At 36.4% G+C, this 19,659-nt stretch overlaps 1 protein-coding gene across 5 annotated transcripts in view; it reads left to right on the top strand.

The window, feature by feature from the left end:
* The window catches only part of CTNNA3 (catenin alpha 3), a 1,675,875-nt gene that overhangs the window by 1,242,283 nt on the left and 413,933 nt on the right, over positions 1-19,659 (top strand). For all 5 annotated transcript variants that reach the window (XM_070057731.1, XM_070057732.1, XM_017348752.3 and 2 more), the window contains one exon: positions 1,711-1,911. In XM_070057731.1, coding sequence (XP_069913832.1) covers positions 1,711-1,911 — 201 coding nt within the window. The remainder of the gene's footprint in view (positions 1-1,710; positions 1,912-19,659) is intronic.

Raw genomic sequence — 19,659 nt, 5'->3', positions numbered from 1 at the left:
CCAAACAATATTGAACCAAATGAATCTATTATAGGAAATGAGTTGGTCAGCATGGATTTCCTAAACAAGAAACATTGGACTTGAAATGTGAAATAATTCAAAGAGTAGAGCAAGCAGAAAAAGGAGAAAGTTGATCTAGGTCAAGGTTCTAATATGCCCATAGAACAGAGGCTTAGAAGAACATAGAGGATTTTGGAAATCAAACTATGTATAAGGGAAGCATATGAAGCCTGCAGATAGAAGTAAGATCTAAGATCACCAGGTACCATATTCTATGGAAGTTTGATTTTATTATCTAGCAACAAGATAAAGATAGGAATCTTTAAGGAATTTCATTACTGATGATTGTCCTATGTAGCTTACTCACAGGTAGGCAGCACATACACAAGGGATCGAGAGAGGGGGAGAGAGAGAAACAGAGTTAATAATGTTTTTGGAGTTACTGAGATATTCTTGAAATTGTTATTTGTGTGCGCATTCAGGTAAGAATGGTTAAAGATGTAAAATTGTTAAGGATTCATATGATAAAATCAGAAGCCAAAACACTGATTTTTATTATTTTATCAATCTTTTAGAAGTATTATTGCCATTGTTGGTTGGTACTCTGTATATTTACTCTTCTGTTAGTTTTATCTGTGAATATTAATAATTTATAGAGACAGAAAGTATTGTGCACGATAACCTCCTAGTGTCTCCATGCTTTAATCAGGCAAAGTGGGGAGAGGTGGAAAGCTAGAGAGACTGTTCAGAGTAGATGACTTTCTGTGGGATTCATTTGTCTCAATTTTTAAAAACTTTGTGTATATGTTCATAGACCTGTGTGTTTACTGCCCTACAACTTAAACTTAAATTTTTCACATTTTCTATCACTTAATAGTTTACAAGTTTTATATAATTTTTAAACCCATAGCGAGTCAATGAACATTGGTTAAATGGAACTACATGGCTCTGTTTTTTCCTTCTGTGAGTATTTAACAAAGGTGATATTTTTGAAGAGTTACTAATCTGTATAGTATTGTTTTTATCTGGAATTCAGCATTCCTGGGACAGGCATTTGGAACTGTGGTTAAGACATTGCTTTCGATGCCCACATCCTATTTTGGAATTTAAGAGTTGAGTCTAGGTTGTACTCACAATTACAACTTCCTGTTAACATGCACCTCAGAAGGCAGCAAGCGATAATAGCTCAAGTAGTTGGATCCCTGCCACCTAGTTTTGAAACTTGGATTGAATTGTGGTCTACTGGTTTTGGCCTGGCCCAACTCTTGGGTTTGTAGGCATTTGGGGAAAGAACCAGCTGATGGAAGATCTCTGTCTCTCCACCTTTCTGCCTTTGAAAAAATAAAGTTTAAAATAATTCAATATTCCATCATTATGCATTTTATTTTCATTTAAATTTCAAATCTGTCCTTAATTTCTACCTGTATATCTCTCAAGTCTAAAATCTAATCTACTGGAATTAGAATCTAAAATAATACATAATTGATAAAAATTTCTCTCAAAATGTAAAATTTGTATGTCATGTATTTCCTTATGTAAAAGAGATTTAAACAAAGTATATTACTAATTTTATTCATAAACTAATTCTCATATGTTCCAGACTATTTGCATTCTATTTGAAGTCAGAATTAAACAATTATAACAGGCTAGATTTGTGTGGTTTAAAACAACACAAACACACGTTCTGACTCTTGATCTGTTGACTTACAGAAAGCCATATCCTGGAAGATGTCAACAAGTGTATCATCGCCTTGAGAGACCAGGATGCTGATAATTTAGACCGTGCTGCAGGTGCTATCAGGGGACGGGCAGCAAGAGTTGCGCATATCGTCACAGGTGAAATGGACAGTTACGAACCAGGGGCTTACACTGAAGGCGTCATGAGAAATGTTAACTTCCTTACAAGTACTGGTAAGTCTCAGTCCCTGTAACAGTTGCATTGTTCCTGATATTGGAATGCACATGGCTGCCAAATATTCATATATATGGAAAAGAGGATCTCACACAGTATATTTCTGTGCTGTCTGATCAGTGCTTGCATCTTGTGCTTATATAATTTGAAATTTATCTCTGAGAAGTCAGACCTCAGCCACGTATGGGTGTTTATTAATGTCAGCACTGTTCAGATATGTAATTATTCCAGTGTGATTGAAAGTATTAATAGTCTCCAGACCCTCTTTTAGCTCTGTCATTGGTATCCCAGATTTTTGGTTTCTATTACTTAGAGTAAAGTTGTTTTATGTTTCCAGAAAAATGCTTTCTACCTTCATCTGCAATCTGTTTGCAAAACAACATTTTGTTCTTGCACATAATCATCTTTGATTGCCTTAGAAATAGAACCCAGATTTGTTTTGGTTGTAGCACCCAAGTTTTATTTTCCTAAAATCAGCCAGTTAATGTTTAGTTTTTGAATGACTCAGTAAAATGACATTCCTATTTTTAATGCTATTGTTATTTCTCAAAGAAACATACAGAAGTGTTAGAATTTATATGGATTTACACACAAGAGAGCAATAAACTGTTTATATAAGTTGTGATGGCAGACTTCTTTTCTATGAGAACTCTGTGAATCTGTGAAATCCTCAGGCTGATTTTTTGCTGTTGTGATAGTCCTTCTGTGATTCCTAACATATTTGAAGTTGTATGCTGAAATCATTGATCCTACAGCATCATTGCTGATGTTATGCACAAGGAGTATTAAATTTGGAAGAGATGTACATTGTTTAATCAAAGACTTGGAAGGAACAAAATTTTTTTCAGTTGTTCCTTGAAGTGAATTAAGAGAAATACACCATCAGGTGAACAGCCTGCACTAGAGATTGCTTTTGAAAAGCTACACCACAAACTCACGAAGGTTTGCAGAGAACTTTGCTGATTTCCTGGCATGTTGATATAGAAAATCAGTGATGAATCTTGACACGTAGTTTTGTCATTATATTAGCAAAACAATAAAAATATGTTAAGGAAACACAAAGGAGATACTTTTGCAACTCTTGATACTGACCTTATATTCCTAAAACCACTCCTCAAAGTCATTGGTATCAGAAATAGACCATATAATAGTTATATTTTCACTTTAAATAGCGATATATTTACTTGTTTAAGGGAATTATTGTATAATTCATTATCTCTTCCATAAACTGGATTTAAATGATTTTTTAAATGGTCCTTTCTTGCTATAAATCAAGGTCAGAATTATTTGTGTTCCTGGTTTTCTTCTACCTTCTGTTTAATGAATTACATGTAAAAGGAAAATGTTATCAAGTGTCCTCTTTTAGTCAAATGAAAATTACTTGTAGAGAATTAAAGAGATAAAGTCTGCCAAGATCAGCATATATTGCCCCTCCCTATCTCAATTTTTAAATCATGTTAGTAAAGTTTTGTGAACATGCTCTTTACTATCATGATGTCTGCATGAGGTATCTCATTTATAGTTTTATAATCCACTGTATTAATGGAAGCTTGGTCCCTGTTTTCTGTGCCATATCAAAATACTAAGGACATGGTTTCAGAGTAAAGAAAAGAGAAAGTTTAATCTGTCTACAGATGAGGGAATAGCAGATCTCTGATTCTCAAGGTCTATCATCCTATGAATGAGGTTGTTTGCTGGTTTTTAAGAGGTGACATTGAAAAGGAAAGGTCTGGTGAAACTGCAACGGAGTGCAAGTCTCTGGGGTGAGGTGCTGAGGCTTGTACATTCCTTCTTTGTCTTCTGCAGTCTACAAAAAAGTTGAGATAAGTCACAATGCAGTGTGACCTTTAGGAGATTGGGTAAATTGGAAGCCACTGTTCATCCCCAGAGATTCAACAAGATGCTCTGCGTTAGCTGCCTGCACGGTGTCACCTGGTTGATATGGTGGTCACTTGGGCTTTAGTCAGCCTAGGGGCTACACGTAGTAGGTAGATACTTTCTGCTCCAGCCCTAGAATTCCCATTGCCCAGACCTGGAATTACCCTAAAGAAAATCCCTAGGGATAATATTGCCCTCCAAGACTTAATATAGTAGAAACACATCACATCATTTGTCTGGGTTTAGAATTTTGTAGGGCTGCCCGTACTACTACATTGATTTAGTGAGTTAAGCTAAGAAGAGTGACTAGGAGACCAGGGCCTTGTGGACCCAGCATCTCCCTTCAAGGCACTGTCTAGGGGCTAGATTTCAGTAGGAATGAGGTTGTATCTAACATAGTCAAGGAAGTGGAAGTGAAGCTCCAAAGTGTTGAGAATATGGAATGTGTTGTGGATATACTGTTCCTAAAAATAAACATGGAACAGGGTTATTTACACATTGATTACAAGCTTATTAAAACTTCTATTATTTATAATGACCTAGCCAGATAACCACTCCATATTGCCAAAATCAGAAGAGAGGGATGTCTTTTTCTCCTCTAGTTAATTGTGTGCCATTTTAATTAAAATTCTCCAGATAAATGATATCCTGTATATCAAATATAAAAATATTGAATAAACCTGGCTTATTCTGTACTAATAGCATCTTGTTAATAGAAGAGTATAGTTTATGTCTTTCCACTTTGGTCATTTTAGTTTTTTAGTGCATTCTTTTCTTTGGAGAAAATATCTCATTTTGTTTTATTCTAGTTGCCTAATTTCAAACTTTTCTCTAAAAAGCTTTCCTTGAAATTTACCGGATATACACCTCACTAAAGGGAATTATGAACAATAAATTAGCTGAACAGTCTAATTAGATCAATTTGATCTTAACCAAAGCAGAAAAATAAGAGCATTTTCTCTCCCATAGAGATATTGTCTTTGAAAAATAATTTCAACTGTTCTTTCCTCCACAGTTAACTAATAGGAGATGCTCATATTTGTTCTTAGCTGCTTACTATCTTGGACTTATTATTTATAAATAGTTATGAAATTAAATAATTGTAAATGTCAAATTTTGTGTTTTGAAGCTTCAATACTTCACATTTTAGCAAGTGAATGATTATATACGTGGCTTGTTTTCCCCTTTGTTTCTTTTTGCTTTTCTTTTATACAATTCTCAGGTCTTAACCCTGCTCCCTAAAAATAATGAGGAGCAATTATGAATTGTTTTTATTACTGAGGGTTCCTAATCTTTCCAAAATTTGTCTTAAAATATTGTTATCAATGGTGAAACCTAAGCCAAACTTACCTAAATCAAAGAAGAGTTTTTTTTTTTTAGAACATAACACCTATGATTTTAATCAGACTTTGTGGCTCATTAGCATGTTTTCAAGATTTGATTATCTTCTAAGTGTTTTCTCAGCATTAGGAAGCAAGGTTGCCCTGCTACATTTCAAGAATTTACATTGTTCACAAACTCGAACAGTAGGTTTTAAGTGAAAGGCAGTCAACATCTGGTATGCTACATTTTACGCAAAGGCTTTATATTGTTATCTATATATGAAATTCTTTATTCTGCCTTATTCTTTCCTTTTTCTGAACTCCTCCACCTGTCAAGAATTCCTGATAGGAAAGACGTAATATATTGGCTTTTTTATTAAATAAGCTGCCTTCTGGATTCCAGTGTGAAGGCTTACAAGTTATACTATTAATATCAACTTCAGATCTTTCATCCTAGATTGGTGAAAAACCCAACCCATTAGTGGACTGACAGAGTATGTTTTTATGTGATTTATGTACTCCATAAAATTCAGAAATTAGCAGATTCAAAAGCATCTGTTGCAAACCTCCAAACCCCACATGTTTTTACTGTCAGTCAGGCTCATTGACCAAAACAAAAGAGGCACATAATTGAACCTGACCAAGACATCACGATGGCACCCACTATTGGCAATTGGTAGTGATGAGAAATAAAGTTTGATCCATCAGGAACGTGATAAGGCCAAAACTAGAAAGTGTGCATCCAGAATTCACTCCTTTTTAAAATAGAAAAGGGGCATATAGTTTTATTTTCTTGAAGGCAAATGGCACAGCTTAGAAGACTTTGGAATCAACAAATATTTCTGAAATTTTGCTGTAAGTACTTCTTCATATCAGTTAAAATAACTGACTTGATTAAATTAATAATTAAGTTGGAAGATTTGATTAAAAGATTCTACTTTCCTTATGATGCATCTCTATTGTACAACCTTAGTTACATGATTAAAAAGCAAAGGAGTTAGTTCTAGCAAACCTTGACTTTTATAATACAACAGTGCTTGAAAATTAGTAGTCTACATACCAGATATGACTCACGAATTGTTATGTGTTCAGCAGAGACATTGTTATTGACTTCTGCAATTTTCACTGTGGAATTGGCTGGAGCTTAGTGGTGATCCTCTCTTCTGTAGCACCTGGGCTACAGCCTCAACCATACTATAGTTTTTTCACTCCTTCTCATTATAAACTCAGTCTGTTTTCTTCACTTAATTTATCTTTCTTGACCCCAGAGGCATTTTAACTTATGTACAATTTTATTTCTAACATTCACATGAAGTTTCATTTCTAGAACATTCTTTCCTATTTTGGACCAAGAGGTACTTTGTATTCAATCTAAGTTGACACTTCTTAATTACATGACATGCCATGATCCTGACTGCCATTAGGTTTTTCATGCGGTCCCTCTCATTTTTAGTATCTCTTCCCCTTTTTCTCATATCAATTCTGCCCATCTGTCAAATACCTTATATCTCTGTCCTCCAGGAACCTTCTTCACTTCCTCTGGCAATAGAGAATCATTTTGCTTTCATGTGCTATGTCTCTTAGGGGAAATGCCACTCAACTAACACCATTCTGAACTACTATGTACTATTGATGAACTCTTCAGATATACCTACATAGAAATGACTTTTCATTCAAAATAGGCTGTAAGATACAGAAGAACAAGGTACTCATATAATTTCTTTTTGCATCTTTCCAAGAGTTCACCATTGTGTCTTGTAATGGATTTTTAAACATAAAAACAAAAACTAATGTTCTTGAAGCAAGCCTCTATCTTTTTGCTAATTCTAGCCTTGCCATTGGAATGGCTTTTCTTTTCCACTGTCCTCTCAAAATTTAATCACTTTTCAACATCTTCTTAAATGCCACTGTCTTTGCAAAGGAGCTCGTGATTTCATTTTAGTTAGCATTGGTTACTCCATTGTCTGTTACTGTGAATGAGCTTGAACTCTAGTTCATGTTTATTTCACTTTGCCTTTATCATAATCAAACATTTTATATACAAGTTTCTCACAATAGATTTTAACATACTTATAGGTACTTATTTTACCCAGATTTTACCCAGTAATATCTATCTACATATAGTAGATGTACTCAATGATTTTTGGTTCCTAAATTCTTCCAATTGAAACATGAAATTCTGCTACAAGATTATGCTGTTAATACTATCAAAAGTAAGATAGTTAAGCAAAACAACGAACTGGCTTCCCAATTCAAGAAAGGAAAAAGCTAATAACTCCAAAGCAGTGGATTATGCCAAAGGCTAGGGCAGAAAAACGATAAAGGGCACAATTCATTATTGTCCAGAGTTAGACGTTAGGAACTTCTGGAAAACTTGGGGTCAGATTTTTAAAAGGTCCTGCAGCAAGCTTTTGAACAAGAGATCATGGCTTTTGTGTATTCAATTACTTACAAGAACCATCACTGAACTACATCTGTTGAAAGATCCCACTGATCTAATTTCACTAATGCTTCCAGCAAATCCTTGCAAGGGGTAGCAATCTTCTTTCAAATTCAGAAACCATTGTTGGCAAACTCCCCTGTCTCCCACCCTCCTAGCAGTCTGAGACAGGATTTCGAATTACATACACTCTTCTGTTTTACTTCTGTCTTAGACTGAAACTTTTTAATATCGCTCATCAGTAATCATTAACAGATTTCTGCCCACTGATTACTTGGCTAACTTGTATAATCAACATGTTCAAATTGATGATTCCAAAGACAAAGAATTTTTTAAAATTAACTGTAAAGATATAAAAAACTGTACATATGTTGGGATGCTGTGTGTTGTTTAGTTACATGTCTACATGATATAATGTCCTATCAGGGTAAACAGGTTTATCCTTTCAAGAACTTAACATATCTTTATAGTGAAAAATCCAAAGCCTTGTCTTCTAGTTTTATATTATAGAGACATATACAGTACTTTAGCATTATATGTAGTCATTGTATTGTGCAATAGAATGCCAGAACTTCTTACTCCTGTCTAGCTATAACCTTGAACTCATCAATCTGTCTTCTCCCAAATCTCTGTGCCCATTTCCCTTCCCACCCTTTGGTAACTACAGGCATATTTTAACTTATTTTTTTTTAAATTTATTAACATAAAGAGAATAGATTTCATGTATTTCATAGATACAATTTTTAAGAAGATAATCAGGTGTAGTGGGCTAAGCCTTTGCCTGAGGTGCCGGACTCCCATACGGCACCAGTTCATGTCCTGGCTGCTCCAGTTTCCATCAGCTCTCTGCTATGGCTGGGGAAAGCAGTGAAAGATGGCTCAAGTGCTTGGGGCCCTGCATGCACGTGGGAGACCCAGAAGCTCTTGGCTTCAGTTTGACCCAGCTTCGGCCATTTTGGCCATTTGGGGAATGAACCAGCAGATGAAAGACCTTTCACTCTGTTTCTTCCTTTCTCTGTCTATAACTCTACCTAAAAATTTTCAAAATTTTAAAAAATAAGATAATAATTCTTCCTTCCTTCCCTTAACCACCCCTTTCTTTTTTTTTCCCTTTAGTTTTTACAATAACATAATTCAATTTTTTTTCAATCACAGGCTTAATGTACCACTAACAATAATGTTCAACAAGTAAAATGTAGAAAGACAAATATCCCATAGGAATATAGGCAAGGACCATAAATAATAATAATAAGATATGTTTTCATTATTGTTCATTGTTTTTTGTATTCTATATTAACTAATAGATATCAGAAAAAACATATGATATTGTCTTTTTGAGACTGATTTATTTCAGTAAGCATAATGGTCTCCAATTCAATCCATTTTATTACAAAAGACAGGATTCCATCTTTTTTGTGGCTGAGTAGTATTCCATTGTGTGTTTGAGTATGTGTATATCACCTAGTTTTTAGACTTCACATATGAGTGAGATCATATGAAATTTGTTGTTCTGTACTTGGCTTATTTCACTTAATACTATCACAAATGATAAGATTTCATCCTGTTATTGCTGTGTGACACTCTATTGTATATATGTACCACATTTTCTTTATCCATTTTTTAGTGGTTAGATACTTAGATGTTTCCTTTTCTTGGCTATTGTGAATAGTGCTGCAAAGTACCCATAAGTCTCCTACAGATGAATTTCACTTTCCCTGGATATATATATACTAAGGAATGAGATTGTGTAATCATATGCTAGTTATATGTTTAGTTTTTTTTTTAATCTTAGGTCCCTCTATGTTCTTTACAATAATTTGCATTCCCACAAATAGTGGGCAAAGGTTTGCTTTTCACCACATCCTGGACAACACTTATTATCTTTTTTCATTTTAGTAAGAGCTCATCTTACTGGAATGAGATATTATCATCTCTGATGATTAGTGATGTTGAACATTTTTTTCATATACCTCCTGTCCACTTTTATGCCCTCCTTTAAAAGTGTCCTTTTAGTTACACTCCCCATTTTTAAAATTGGGTTGTTTGGGTTTGGGTTTGGTTTGTTTTGGTTTTCGGTTGAGTTCTTTATGTTGTCCGGGTATTAATCACTTGTCAGACATATAACTTGAAAATATTTCTCCCATTCTGTAGATTATGTCCGCACTCTGATGATTATTTCCTTTGCTATGCAAAGGCTCTTTAATTTGATGGAATCCATTTGTCTATTTTGCTTTTATTTCCCATGTTTTTGGGGTCTGATCCAGAACATTGTTACCCATTCCAATACCTGGAGTGTTTTATCTATGCTTTCTTCTAAGACTTTAAAAGTTTTGGGTCTGACATTTAAGTTAAATAATAACCCAGTCTCTTCATGGCCTTGGGCTTTTGTTCTTGCAGAGTGTAGGACATAGGTTACACTGTGAGTCGAAGAAACTATAGCTACTCAAATTTGGACATACAAAAGCTGTTTCTACTCAAGGAGGACTGTATTTTATAGGACCTAGATCCAGTTAGGGGACTGAGGATGCTTCTTATCTTCCCATTTTAAGAAAATAGAAATAAAAACTTTGAAAAAAGAAAGGGGAGACCCAGCACTGTAGCATAGCAGGTAAAGCCACCACCTGCAATGCTGGCATCCCATATGGGTGCCAGTTCGAATTCCGGCTGATTCACTTCTTATCCAGCTCTCTGCTGTGGCCTGGGGAAGCAGTAGAAGATGGCCCAACTCATTGGGCCCTTGCACCCATGTTGGGGGCCCAGAAGAAGCTCCTGGCTTTGGATCAGCTCATCTTCGACCTTTGAAGCCAATCTGGGAGTGAACCAGCTGATGGAAGACTTCTCTTTGTCACTGCCTCTCCTCCTCTCTGTGTAACTCTTTCAAATAAATAAATTTTTTAAAAAAGAAAGGGCCATAAAAATGAAATCTCCTCTATGTGTTATATAATGCAAAAATTTTTCATTTTTGATATGGTATGTCAAAACATCTAAAATACAAGCATTAATAATAGCACATACATGGAAGACATTCTGACACAATGGTAGAAATTTTATTGTCAGAAGACGAGATAATATAAAGAAAGGGCTTCAGATTGAATTTTAAAGGATTGTGCAGAAACCCAGTAACATTGCCATATCTGAAAATGTAAACTATGTAACCTAGAGATTGATGTCAAAAGAAGTTAGACTATGAGTCAGGGAGATGAATTGGCATGAGCAAAAGGAGAATATTAAAAGAGGGATCAGAGGATGGAGACCCATTTACCAGTGAAGAGATGTCTGTCAGGTCTTGTGTCTAATGAAGCCTGGACTTCTGTGACCAGCCTCACACACATTTCCTCCAGGCAGTCATCACATTGCATAGAAAGAGATACAGACCACATGCTTGGGACTGATTCTAACTTCACATTTTTCTGTAAAAGTAATCTGAAAATTCAGATTGATTCTATAAGGCTTTTTTTTGATAAAGATAAATAACAATTTGTACTTAAAAGGGTTAGGCATGAGGTCCTCATTTTAGTTTTGGATTGTAAGAAAAACTAACAGTAGTAAATTAAGCAGAAAAGCCAAAACAGGATGGTTTGACTATAAGAGAAAAAAGACTGCAAGGAGCACTTCATAGAGGAGCCACAGTTAAAGTCATCCCAGAGAATAGTTGTTGGAGGAGTCATTCCAGCCCCCTCTGAGAGTTTAATACCACTGACCCCAGGGATGGTCCATTCATTTGCATATTTTTTACTTTTACCAAGGAAGTAAATGCTAAAATATCTGTGCTTTTGGCTCACTTGTTTTGAATTCAGCTTCATAGATAGAAGCGTCACATTAGCAGAGTTTAAGTCATGTGTCAACCTCTTGGCTGTCAGCACACAGAGAGGGAAGTGCCTGGACTTTGAGTGCCTGCAGAGCTGGTGCAGTGTCTGACAGAAGACTCAGACTGGCAGATTGCCCAGAAGGGGAGGTGCTTTGGAGTCTGGGTGTGAAGGAGGGGCTGGAACAATGCAAAATAGGACAAGATGGTTATCCACGGGGGAGTAAAAAGACCCAGGAAGGGGAAATTGAGGATTGATATTACCAAGTTGATTGGTCCTAGGACAGTGGGAGCACTTCTACATGCATCACCCAATTAGGGACATTGCCCTACAGCAGCTTATTGCCAACCCAGGTCTTTCTGATGATTTATGAAATTTTCAAAACAAACATAAAATCATACTTTATTCCTGGTAGATTTTTTAGTGAGGTATGATGATACCCTCCAAATCTACGTATGTTCCCAGGAAGATGTGTCACTACAGAAGATAAGACACGAATGTAATTCTGTTGCACAAAATTATGTTTGTTTTGCTACTTCAATGGAAACAAAAGGGAGTTATATGATGTATTTTGAAAAAATAGGAAGGTATATCCTTCTTTTTTTGTTTTCTTTCTTTGTAACAGCAACAAGAAATTAACAAGTCCATACGCAGTTATTGTTTAAATGTACAATGGTGCCATATTGAACTGTGTCATTTTGTTTTAAGTCTAAAGAGAGGAGGACTTTGACTCCATTTATGTTTGCGGTTACTAATTGCTAGATCTCCTTAGTTAACAGCATAGGCTTTATCTCCTAAACTCATAGTGCTTTCACTTGTACTGGGGAAAGGGAAGTAAGTGGTTGCCCAAGGTTAGAAAGGATCAGAAGCTCTGGAGTTTCAAGCAGTCTTACGAGCAGTTCCTTCCCAGCTACCCTAGGGGTTAAAGACGATCAATATCTCAATACTCCTCTAACTCACTAACATATGCCATTATGCCATAGCACAGTTGTAAAGAAGCTCTGGGCTAGACAGCTATCTACTGGGTAAACCAACAATTAAATTTTTTTCTAAGAGAATCGCTGTAAAATGTTTTATAAACTGTAACATAGAGTATGTTTTTAAAGTTTAAACAATGTCTGACAGAATTCTTTATTCCACTCCTTCTTGAAAACCAGATTTAGAAAATCAATGAAATGACTCCCTTCAGCTGTTACAATTATATTCATATATTAATAGCCCTCAGCTGCAAAGACAGTTAATTTTGCTTTTTTTTTAAAGAGATCTTTATATATAACCTGGCAATATACTTGTATATTTTGATGTGAATTGGCAAAGCTTTTATATACTCATCTGTAAAACAAAATTTCAGGTCCAAGGTCACCAGGTCTAGAGAGTAAATTGATAAGGTGTGTCACTTGGATCTTTTGTTGTTGTTGTTCTGGCTTTGGAGAAAGCCTAAATATGCATTAAACATATAAATCATGTTGCCTTTTCCTTGGTGGTAAGTGGTGCAGATAGTGAACTTCATGGCAGTGGTTTTAGCCATTTCCTCCTCAGTCTCGCCTTCCTAGCTACGTCTTTCATGTCAGTTTTTCTAGGATTCCTCAGATACAGATCTGGTGAAGTGTGATTGGCCACAAGGGACACAATTTTATTGCCAAGTTTAAAAGATAAGAATAAGTGTAGTTAGTGAAGAATTGAGTGCTTCTAAGTTGAACAGTATCTATAGCTGTTGCCAAAATAAAGATTGCATTTAGGCTGTTAGACTTCATGGATATGAAAATAAATGCTGGAAGAATCTATCATTGTAATGAGAAAAACAAATTAGCAGGCCAACAATTGCAAAGCTTTATTAATTGATATGAGTGTTACCTTCATCTAGTCAATATATTATTTATCATGGATGGGTGTATTAAATATTATGCATCGTTCATTTGAGGAATGCTATAAGCATGCTGAATACCTCAAAATCTTTAGATTGAAGGAGGGAAGAGTATTTTGAATGATAGCCACAGGTGAAAGACTAATGCAGGGTGTAGAAAAAAGGGACATCAGTGAGATGCCCAGTTAACCACGTGAAGAAACAGATCATTCAAGAAAATCCAAGGACATTCTAGGCAACAAGAAAGCTCTTCTCACCATGTGATATCCTGGTTTCTGTTGACATATATTTTCACTTCACATAATACATTTTCTGGCTCGTGGTAATTTACAAGTTCCCCTATCATCAATTATAAAAAAAATAGTAATGCTAAGATCAAACCCATTCACAATAGCTACAAAAACAATCAAATACCTTGGAATAAACTTAACCATGGATGTTAAAGATCTCTACGATGAAAATTACAAAACCTTAAAGAAAGAAATAGAAGAGGATACCAAGAAATGGAAAAATCTTCCATGCTCATGGATTGGAAGAATCAATATCATCAAAATGTCCATTCTACCAAAAGCAATTTATAGATTCAATGCAATACCAATCAAGATACCAAAGACCTTCTTCTCAGATCTAGAAAAAATGATGCTGAAATTCATATGGAGACACAGGAGACCTCGAGTAGCTGAAGAAATCTTGTACAACAAAAACAAAGCCAGAGGCATCACAATACCAGATTTTAGGACATACTACAGGGCAGTTGTAATCAAAACAGCATGGTACTGGTACAGAAACAGATGGATAGACCAATGGAAGAATATAGAAACACCAAAAATCAATCCAAACATCTATAGCCAACTTATGTTTGATCCAGGATCCAAAACCAATCCCTGGAGTATGGATAGTCTCTTCAATAAATGGTGCTGGGAAAATTGGATTTCCACATGCAGAATCATGAATCAAGACCCCTACCTTTGACCTTACACAAAAATTCACTCAACATGGATTAAAGACTTAAATCTTCGACCTGACACCATCAAATTATTAGAGAACATTGGAAAAACCCTGCAAGATATAGGTACCAGCAATGACTTCTTGAAAAACACCCCAGAAGCACAGGCAGTCAAAGCCAAAATTAACTCTGGGGCTTTCATCAAATTGAGAAGTTTCTCAATTCAAAACCACAATGAGGTTTCACCTCACCCCAGTTAGAACGGCTCACATTCAGAAATCTACCAACAATAGATGCTGGAGAGGATGTGGGGAAAAAGGGACACTAACCCACTGTTGGTGGGAATGCAAATTGGTTAAGCCACTATGGAAGTCAGTTTGGAGATTCCTCAGAAACCTGAATATAACCCTACCAGCCATCCCACTACTTGAAATTTACTCAAAGGAAATTAAATTGGCAAACAAACAAGCTGTCTGCACCTTAATGTTTATTGCAGCTCAATTCACAATAGCTAAGACCTGGAACCAACCCAAATGCCCATCAACAGTAGACTGGATAAAGAAATTATGGGACATGTACTCTATAGAATACTATACAGCAGTCAAAAAACAACGAAACCCGGTCATTTGCAACAAGATGGAGGAATTTGGAAAACATCATGCTGAGTGAATTAAGCCAGTCCCAAAGGGACAAATATCATATGTTCTCCCTGATTAGCGACAACTAACTGAGCACCAAAGGGGAAACTTGTTGAAATGAAATGGACACTATGAGAAACAGTGACTTGATCAGCTCTTGTCCTGACAGTTGATGAACAATGTAATACTTTATCCATTTTAGTATTTTTTTTGTTCTAGTACCGTTGGTTGAACTCTAATTAACACACAATTATTCTTAGGTGTTTAAATTTTAACTGAAAAGTGATCCCTGTTAGGAATTTGGAAAATATTATGCTGAGTGAAATAAGCCAATCCCAAAGGGACAAATACCACTTGTTCTCCTTGATAGGTGACAACTAACTGAGCACCAAAAAGGAAACTTGTTAAAGTGAAATGAACACTATGAGAAACGGTGACTTGATCAGCCCTCACCCTGACTGTTGATGAGCAACTTGATATGTTATCCCTCTTAGTATTTTTTGTTTGTTTGTTCTACTTAATACTTTTGGTTAAATACTGTAATCAATACACAATTCTTCTTAAGTGCTGAAACTTAACTGAAAAGTGATCACTGTTAAATATATGAGTGGGAATAAGAGAGGGAAGAGATGTGCAATTCGGGACATGCTCAAGCTGACTTACCTCAAACGGTAGAGTTAGAAACATACCAGGGGATTCCAATTCAATCCCATCAAGGTGGCATATACCAATGCCATCTCACTAGTCACAGTGATAAATTTCTGTTCACAATTGATCATAATGATAGGACTAAGAACCAAAGGGATCACATAAACAAGAATAGTGTCTGCAAATACTAGCTGATAGAATAAAAAAGGGAGAGAACTATCCAACATGGGAAGGGAGATACACAGCAGACCCATAGAATGGCAGATGTCCTAAACAGCCCTCTGGCCTCAGAATCAGCCCTTAAGGCATGCGGATCCGGCTGACAAGCCCATGAGAGTATTTCAGGCATGGAAAGCCAAGACACTCTGAAGAAAAAAAAAAAAAAAACCTAAATGAAAGATCTCTGTGAGTGAAATCCCAGTGGAAAGAATGGGTCATCAAAGAAGGAGGTATCTTTCTCTGAAGGGAGGAGAGAACTTCCACTTTGACCATGGCCTTGTCTAAAAATTATCAGAGTCAGTGAACTCAGGGGGCTTCCATATCCTTGGCAGCTCATGACAAGAGCCTAGGGTGATTACTGATGCCATAAACAAGAGTGTCAATTTAAGTCAACAACAGGAGTCACTGTGCACTTACTCCTCATGTAGGATTTCTGTCCTTAGTGTGCTGTACATTGAGATTTAATGCTATAACTAGTACTCAAACAGTATTTTTCACTTTATGTTTCTGTGTGGGAGCAAACTGTTGAAATCTTTACTTAATGTATGCTAAACTGATCTTCTGTATATAAAGAGAATCGAAAATGAATCTTGATGTGAATGGAAGGGGAGAGGGAGTAGGAAAGGGGAGGGTTGCGGGTGGGACGGACGTTATGGGGGGGAAGCCATTGTAATCCATAAGCTGTACTTTGGAAATTTATATTCATTAAATAAAAGTTAAAAAAAAAATAGTAATGCTTAACTATCCCAAACAGCAGGCTAAGGATCTGAGAAAAGTTTTCCTCTCCTCAAATGTATTAGTAACCCAGTGGTATCTTGGGACATATAATATATTCTGCTGATCATCCACCATTTAATTTTACTGTCTGCCAAAATCTATAGCCGTTAAAGCTAAGTGAACAATTTATATTATGAAATTTCTCTGCTGATATAGGGATTTTTAAAGGTATCATTTATTATAAACACTACCGGCAGTATTTCTTTAAGATTTCAGGTATTCTAAAGTCTAGTTTTGATTGTAAGTTACAGTGATTTAGGAAAGGTTAGACACATTCCTTCATCACCTGCCTTGAAAACCCTAAAGAACTAGAAAAAGGAATTTGTGTATGGAAATTGATTTAAGAAACAAAACTATTTTTGAGGGAACAAACAGTAAGTTAAATTATTGGCTTCTCTTGTTATCTCCCTGCTTCATTCATTTTTCTTCCTTCTACCACCCACTTCTCTTAGTAAATATTTGCTAATATGTCTCCCTTATTTGTATTTATTAATGTGTTTATCTTATATTCACAATTAGAATCGTGTAACTTTCAGTCCAGTAACTAACAATGGCTTTTCCTCTCTTTCTATTTAACAAGGTAGTAAGAAAGCAGAGTATGTAGGGGGGGTAGTTCAAAACTTGTGGGAAATGAAATGAAAAGATAATTTTGTTTCAGTGCAAAAAATATTTGAAGCACACACATGAGGAATATTTTTAAAGTTCATAAAAGTACTATTCTGAAAACAGTATGCTTGGATTTCAAAAAAATTACAATAGAATTAAATTATTTTTAATTCCATTTCTCTGGGCCGGTGCTGTGGCTTAGTAGGTTAAGCCTCCACCTGTGGTGCTGGCATCCCATATGGGCACTTGTTCGAGTCTAGGCTGCTCCACTTCTAATCCAGCTCCCTCGTGGCGGCCTGGGAATGCATTAGAGGATGGTCCAAATGTTTTGGCCCCTTCACCCACCTAGGGGATCCATAAGAAGTTCCTGGCTCCTGGCTTCAAACTGGCCCAGCTCTGGCCATTGTGGCCATTTGGGGAGAGAGCCAGCAGAGGGAAGACCTCTCAGTCTGTCTTTCTCTCTGTCTGTAACTCTATTTCTCAAATAAATAAATTTAAAAAATTCCAGTTCTCTGCTAACCTTAAAAACTTTATTTTCATTTCATTGGAAAGGGAGAAAGATATAAGAGAGGTAGAGAGAATCTTTAATTAACTGACTGGCTCCCCAAATGACCTCAACTAGTTGTAGCTGAGACTGAAGCCAGGAGCCCAGAATTCAGCCCAAGCCTTCATGTGGGTAGTAAGGGAACTAGCTACTTGAGCTATTACTGCCCCCTCCCAAAGTGTACATCATCAGGAACCTGGATTCAGAAGTGGAACTGGAATGCTAATGCCGGAACTCCAGTGTGGAATGTGGGCATCCTAAACAGTGTCTTAATCATTTTGCAAAAACACCTTCCACCATTTTCTTCTGAATTTGGGAAGTGCCCTTTCAAATGTATTTGTCAGTCCCACCTCTTTAAAGCAGTCATAAATGAAGGGTGGGAGTTTGACTCACCAGTTAAGATGCCTGTGTCCCATGTCAGAGTACTTGGCTTCAATGCGTGCCTCTGGGTTTTGATTCCAGCTTCATGCTAATGTAGATCCTGGGGGAGGAAGTGGTGACTTCTCGAGGAATTGGGTTTCTGCCACCATAGTGGGAGACCTGGATTGAGTTCTGAATATCCAATACAATGATGGGATACCATTTAAAACCTTACTAAAGGAAGGCTTAGAAGAACAGAAGTGGATTATGAAGCTTAATGATGGAAAAAGAATATACTTCTTTCAAGAAGAATATTGTAGTTTAGGCATAAGCCTTAGAGGTAGATCCTGGTCCTACTTGAAAAGAGTACAGCAATCTAAAAATCTAATATAATCTTTTATTTCAGCCTTTTTTTAAAGTTCAATTTTGTGAATATTTTCCCTTTGGAAACCCTCAACTGGGTTTCTGCCCAATAATGAACAACATTGATTTTCTACAGAAGAATGGGGGAGGCTGTACTTCTGACCCCCGTCCCTCCTGTAATGAACGCATACACATGATTAGATATGAAAGAACCTTCTACACATAGCTTCATCTTACTTAGGCAGAAGCAGGAAACTATTTTCCATGTGTAGGTATTGAGTAATGTAAATCTTGTGTCATAGAAGAGATGAGAGAGTGACCATTTTAAAACATTTTTTAAATGTACAGGTATAATGTTTATAAAGTCTTCAAATGCTGAAAAGTTATGTCAGTAAGATAAAGCCCAAGTGGCATACAATTAAATAACATTTAGTGAGTCTCCTTAATAAAGCTGTATTGATCAACATTGGCAAGTAAGCATTACACCTACCAAATACTAATTAATAAAAAGTAAATAAAACATAATTCTTCCTGTATAGAAGCATAAATATACTTGAGGTAAGATAGCAACCCCTAATGAACAGAGATGCACACAATATCTTATACTTCATGCTATTTGCCTGGAGATGATTAAATCCAGAAATCATTTTCCATAAACTATGGGAAAATCGAAAAACTTCCCTTAAGCTAAATTTTTAAGTAACTTGTTTATCAGATCTATTGCATAACTATAGGACACCATTAATCTCTGATATTTGTGGATAATTATTAGACCTAATTTTAATATTACCAGATTTTTCTCATGCACCGTTTTTGTTTTTTTTTTTTTTTTTTTTGACAGGCAGAGTTAGACAGTGAGGGAGAGAGAGACAGAGAGAAATGTTTTCCTTTTGTTGGTTCACCCCCCAAATGGCTGCTATGGCCCGCGAGCTGTGCCAATCCAAAGCCAGAAGCCAGGTGCTTCCTCCTGGTCTCCCATGCGGGTGCAGAGCCCAAGCACTTGGGCCATCCTCCACTGCCTTCCCGGGCCACAGCAGAGAGCTGGACTGGAAGAGAAGCAACTAGGACAGAATCCGGAGCCCCGACTGGGACTAGAACCTGGGGTGCCGGCGCTGCAGGCGGAGGATTAGCCAAGTGAGCCGCGGCTCCAGCCTCTCATGCACCATTATGAAATGCAAGGTTAATCAATTCATAATTTCTTGGCTTAATCAGTCCCATCCACTAGCCCCAATCTCCATTAATAATAAAAATATATTCCCTGAAAGTAAGTGCAACACTTTGTTTGTTCTTTCCTTCCTATCTCCTAATCTACCAACATTTATCTATAAAGAGGCTA

The sequence above is a fragment of the Oryctolagus cuniculus genome, chromosome 15 (assembly GCF_964237555.1).
Source record: "Oryctolagus cuniculus chromosome 15, mOryCun1.1, whole genome shotgun sequence".
In the NCBI taxonomy this organism is placed as follows: domain Eukaryota; kingdom Metazoa; phylum Chordata; class Mammalia; order Lagomorpha; family Leporidae; genus Oryctolagus; species Oryctolagus cuniculus.
The sequence above is the reverse complement of the archived record's forward strand: the minus strand, read 5'-3'. Positions and strand labels throughout refer to the sequence as shown.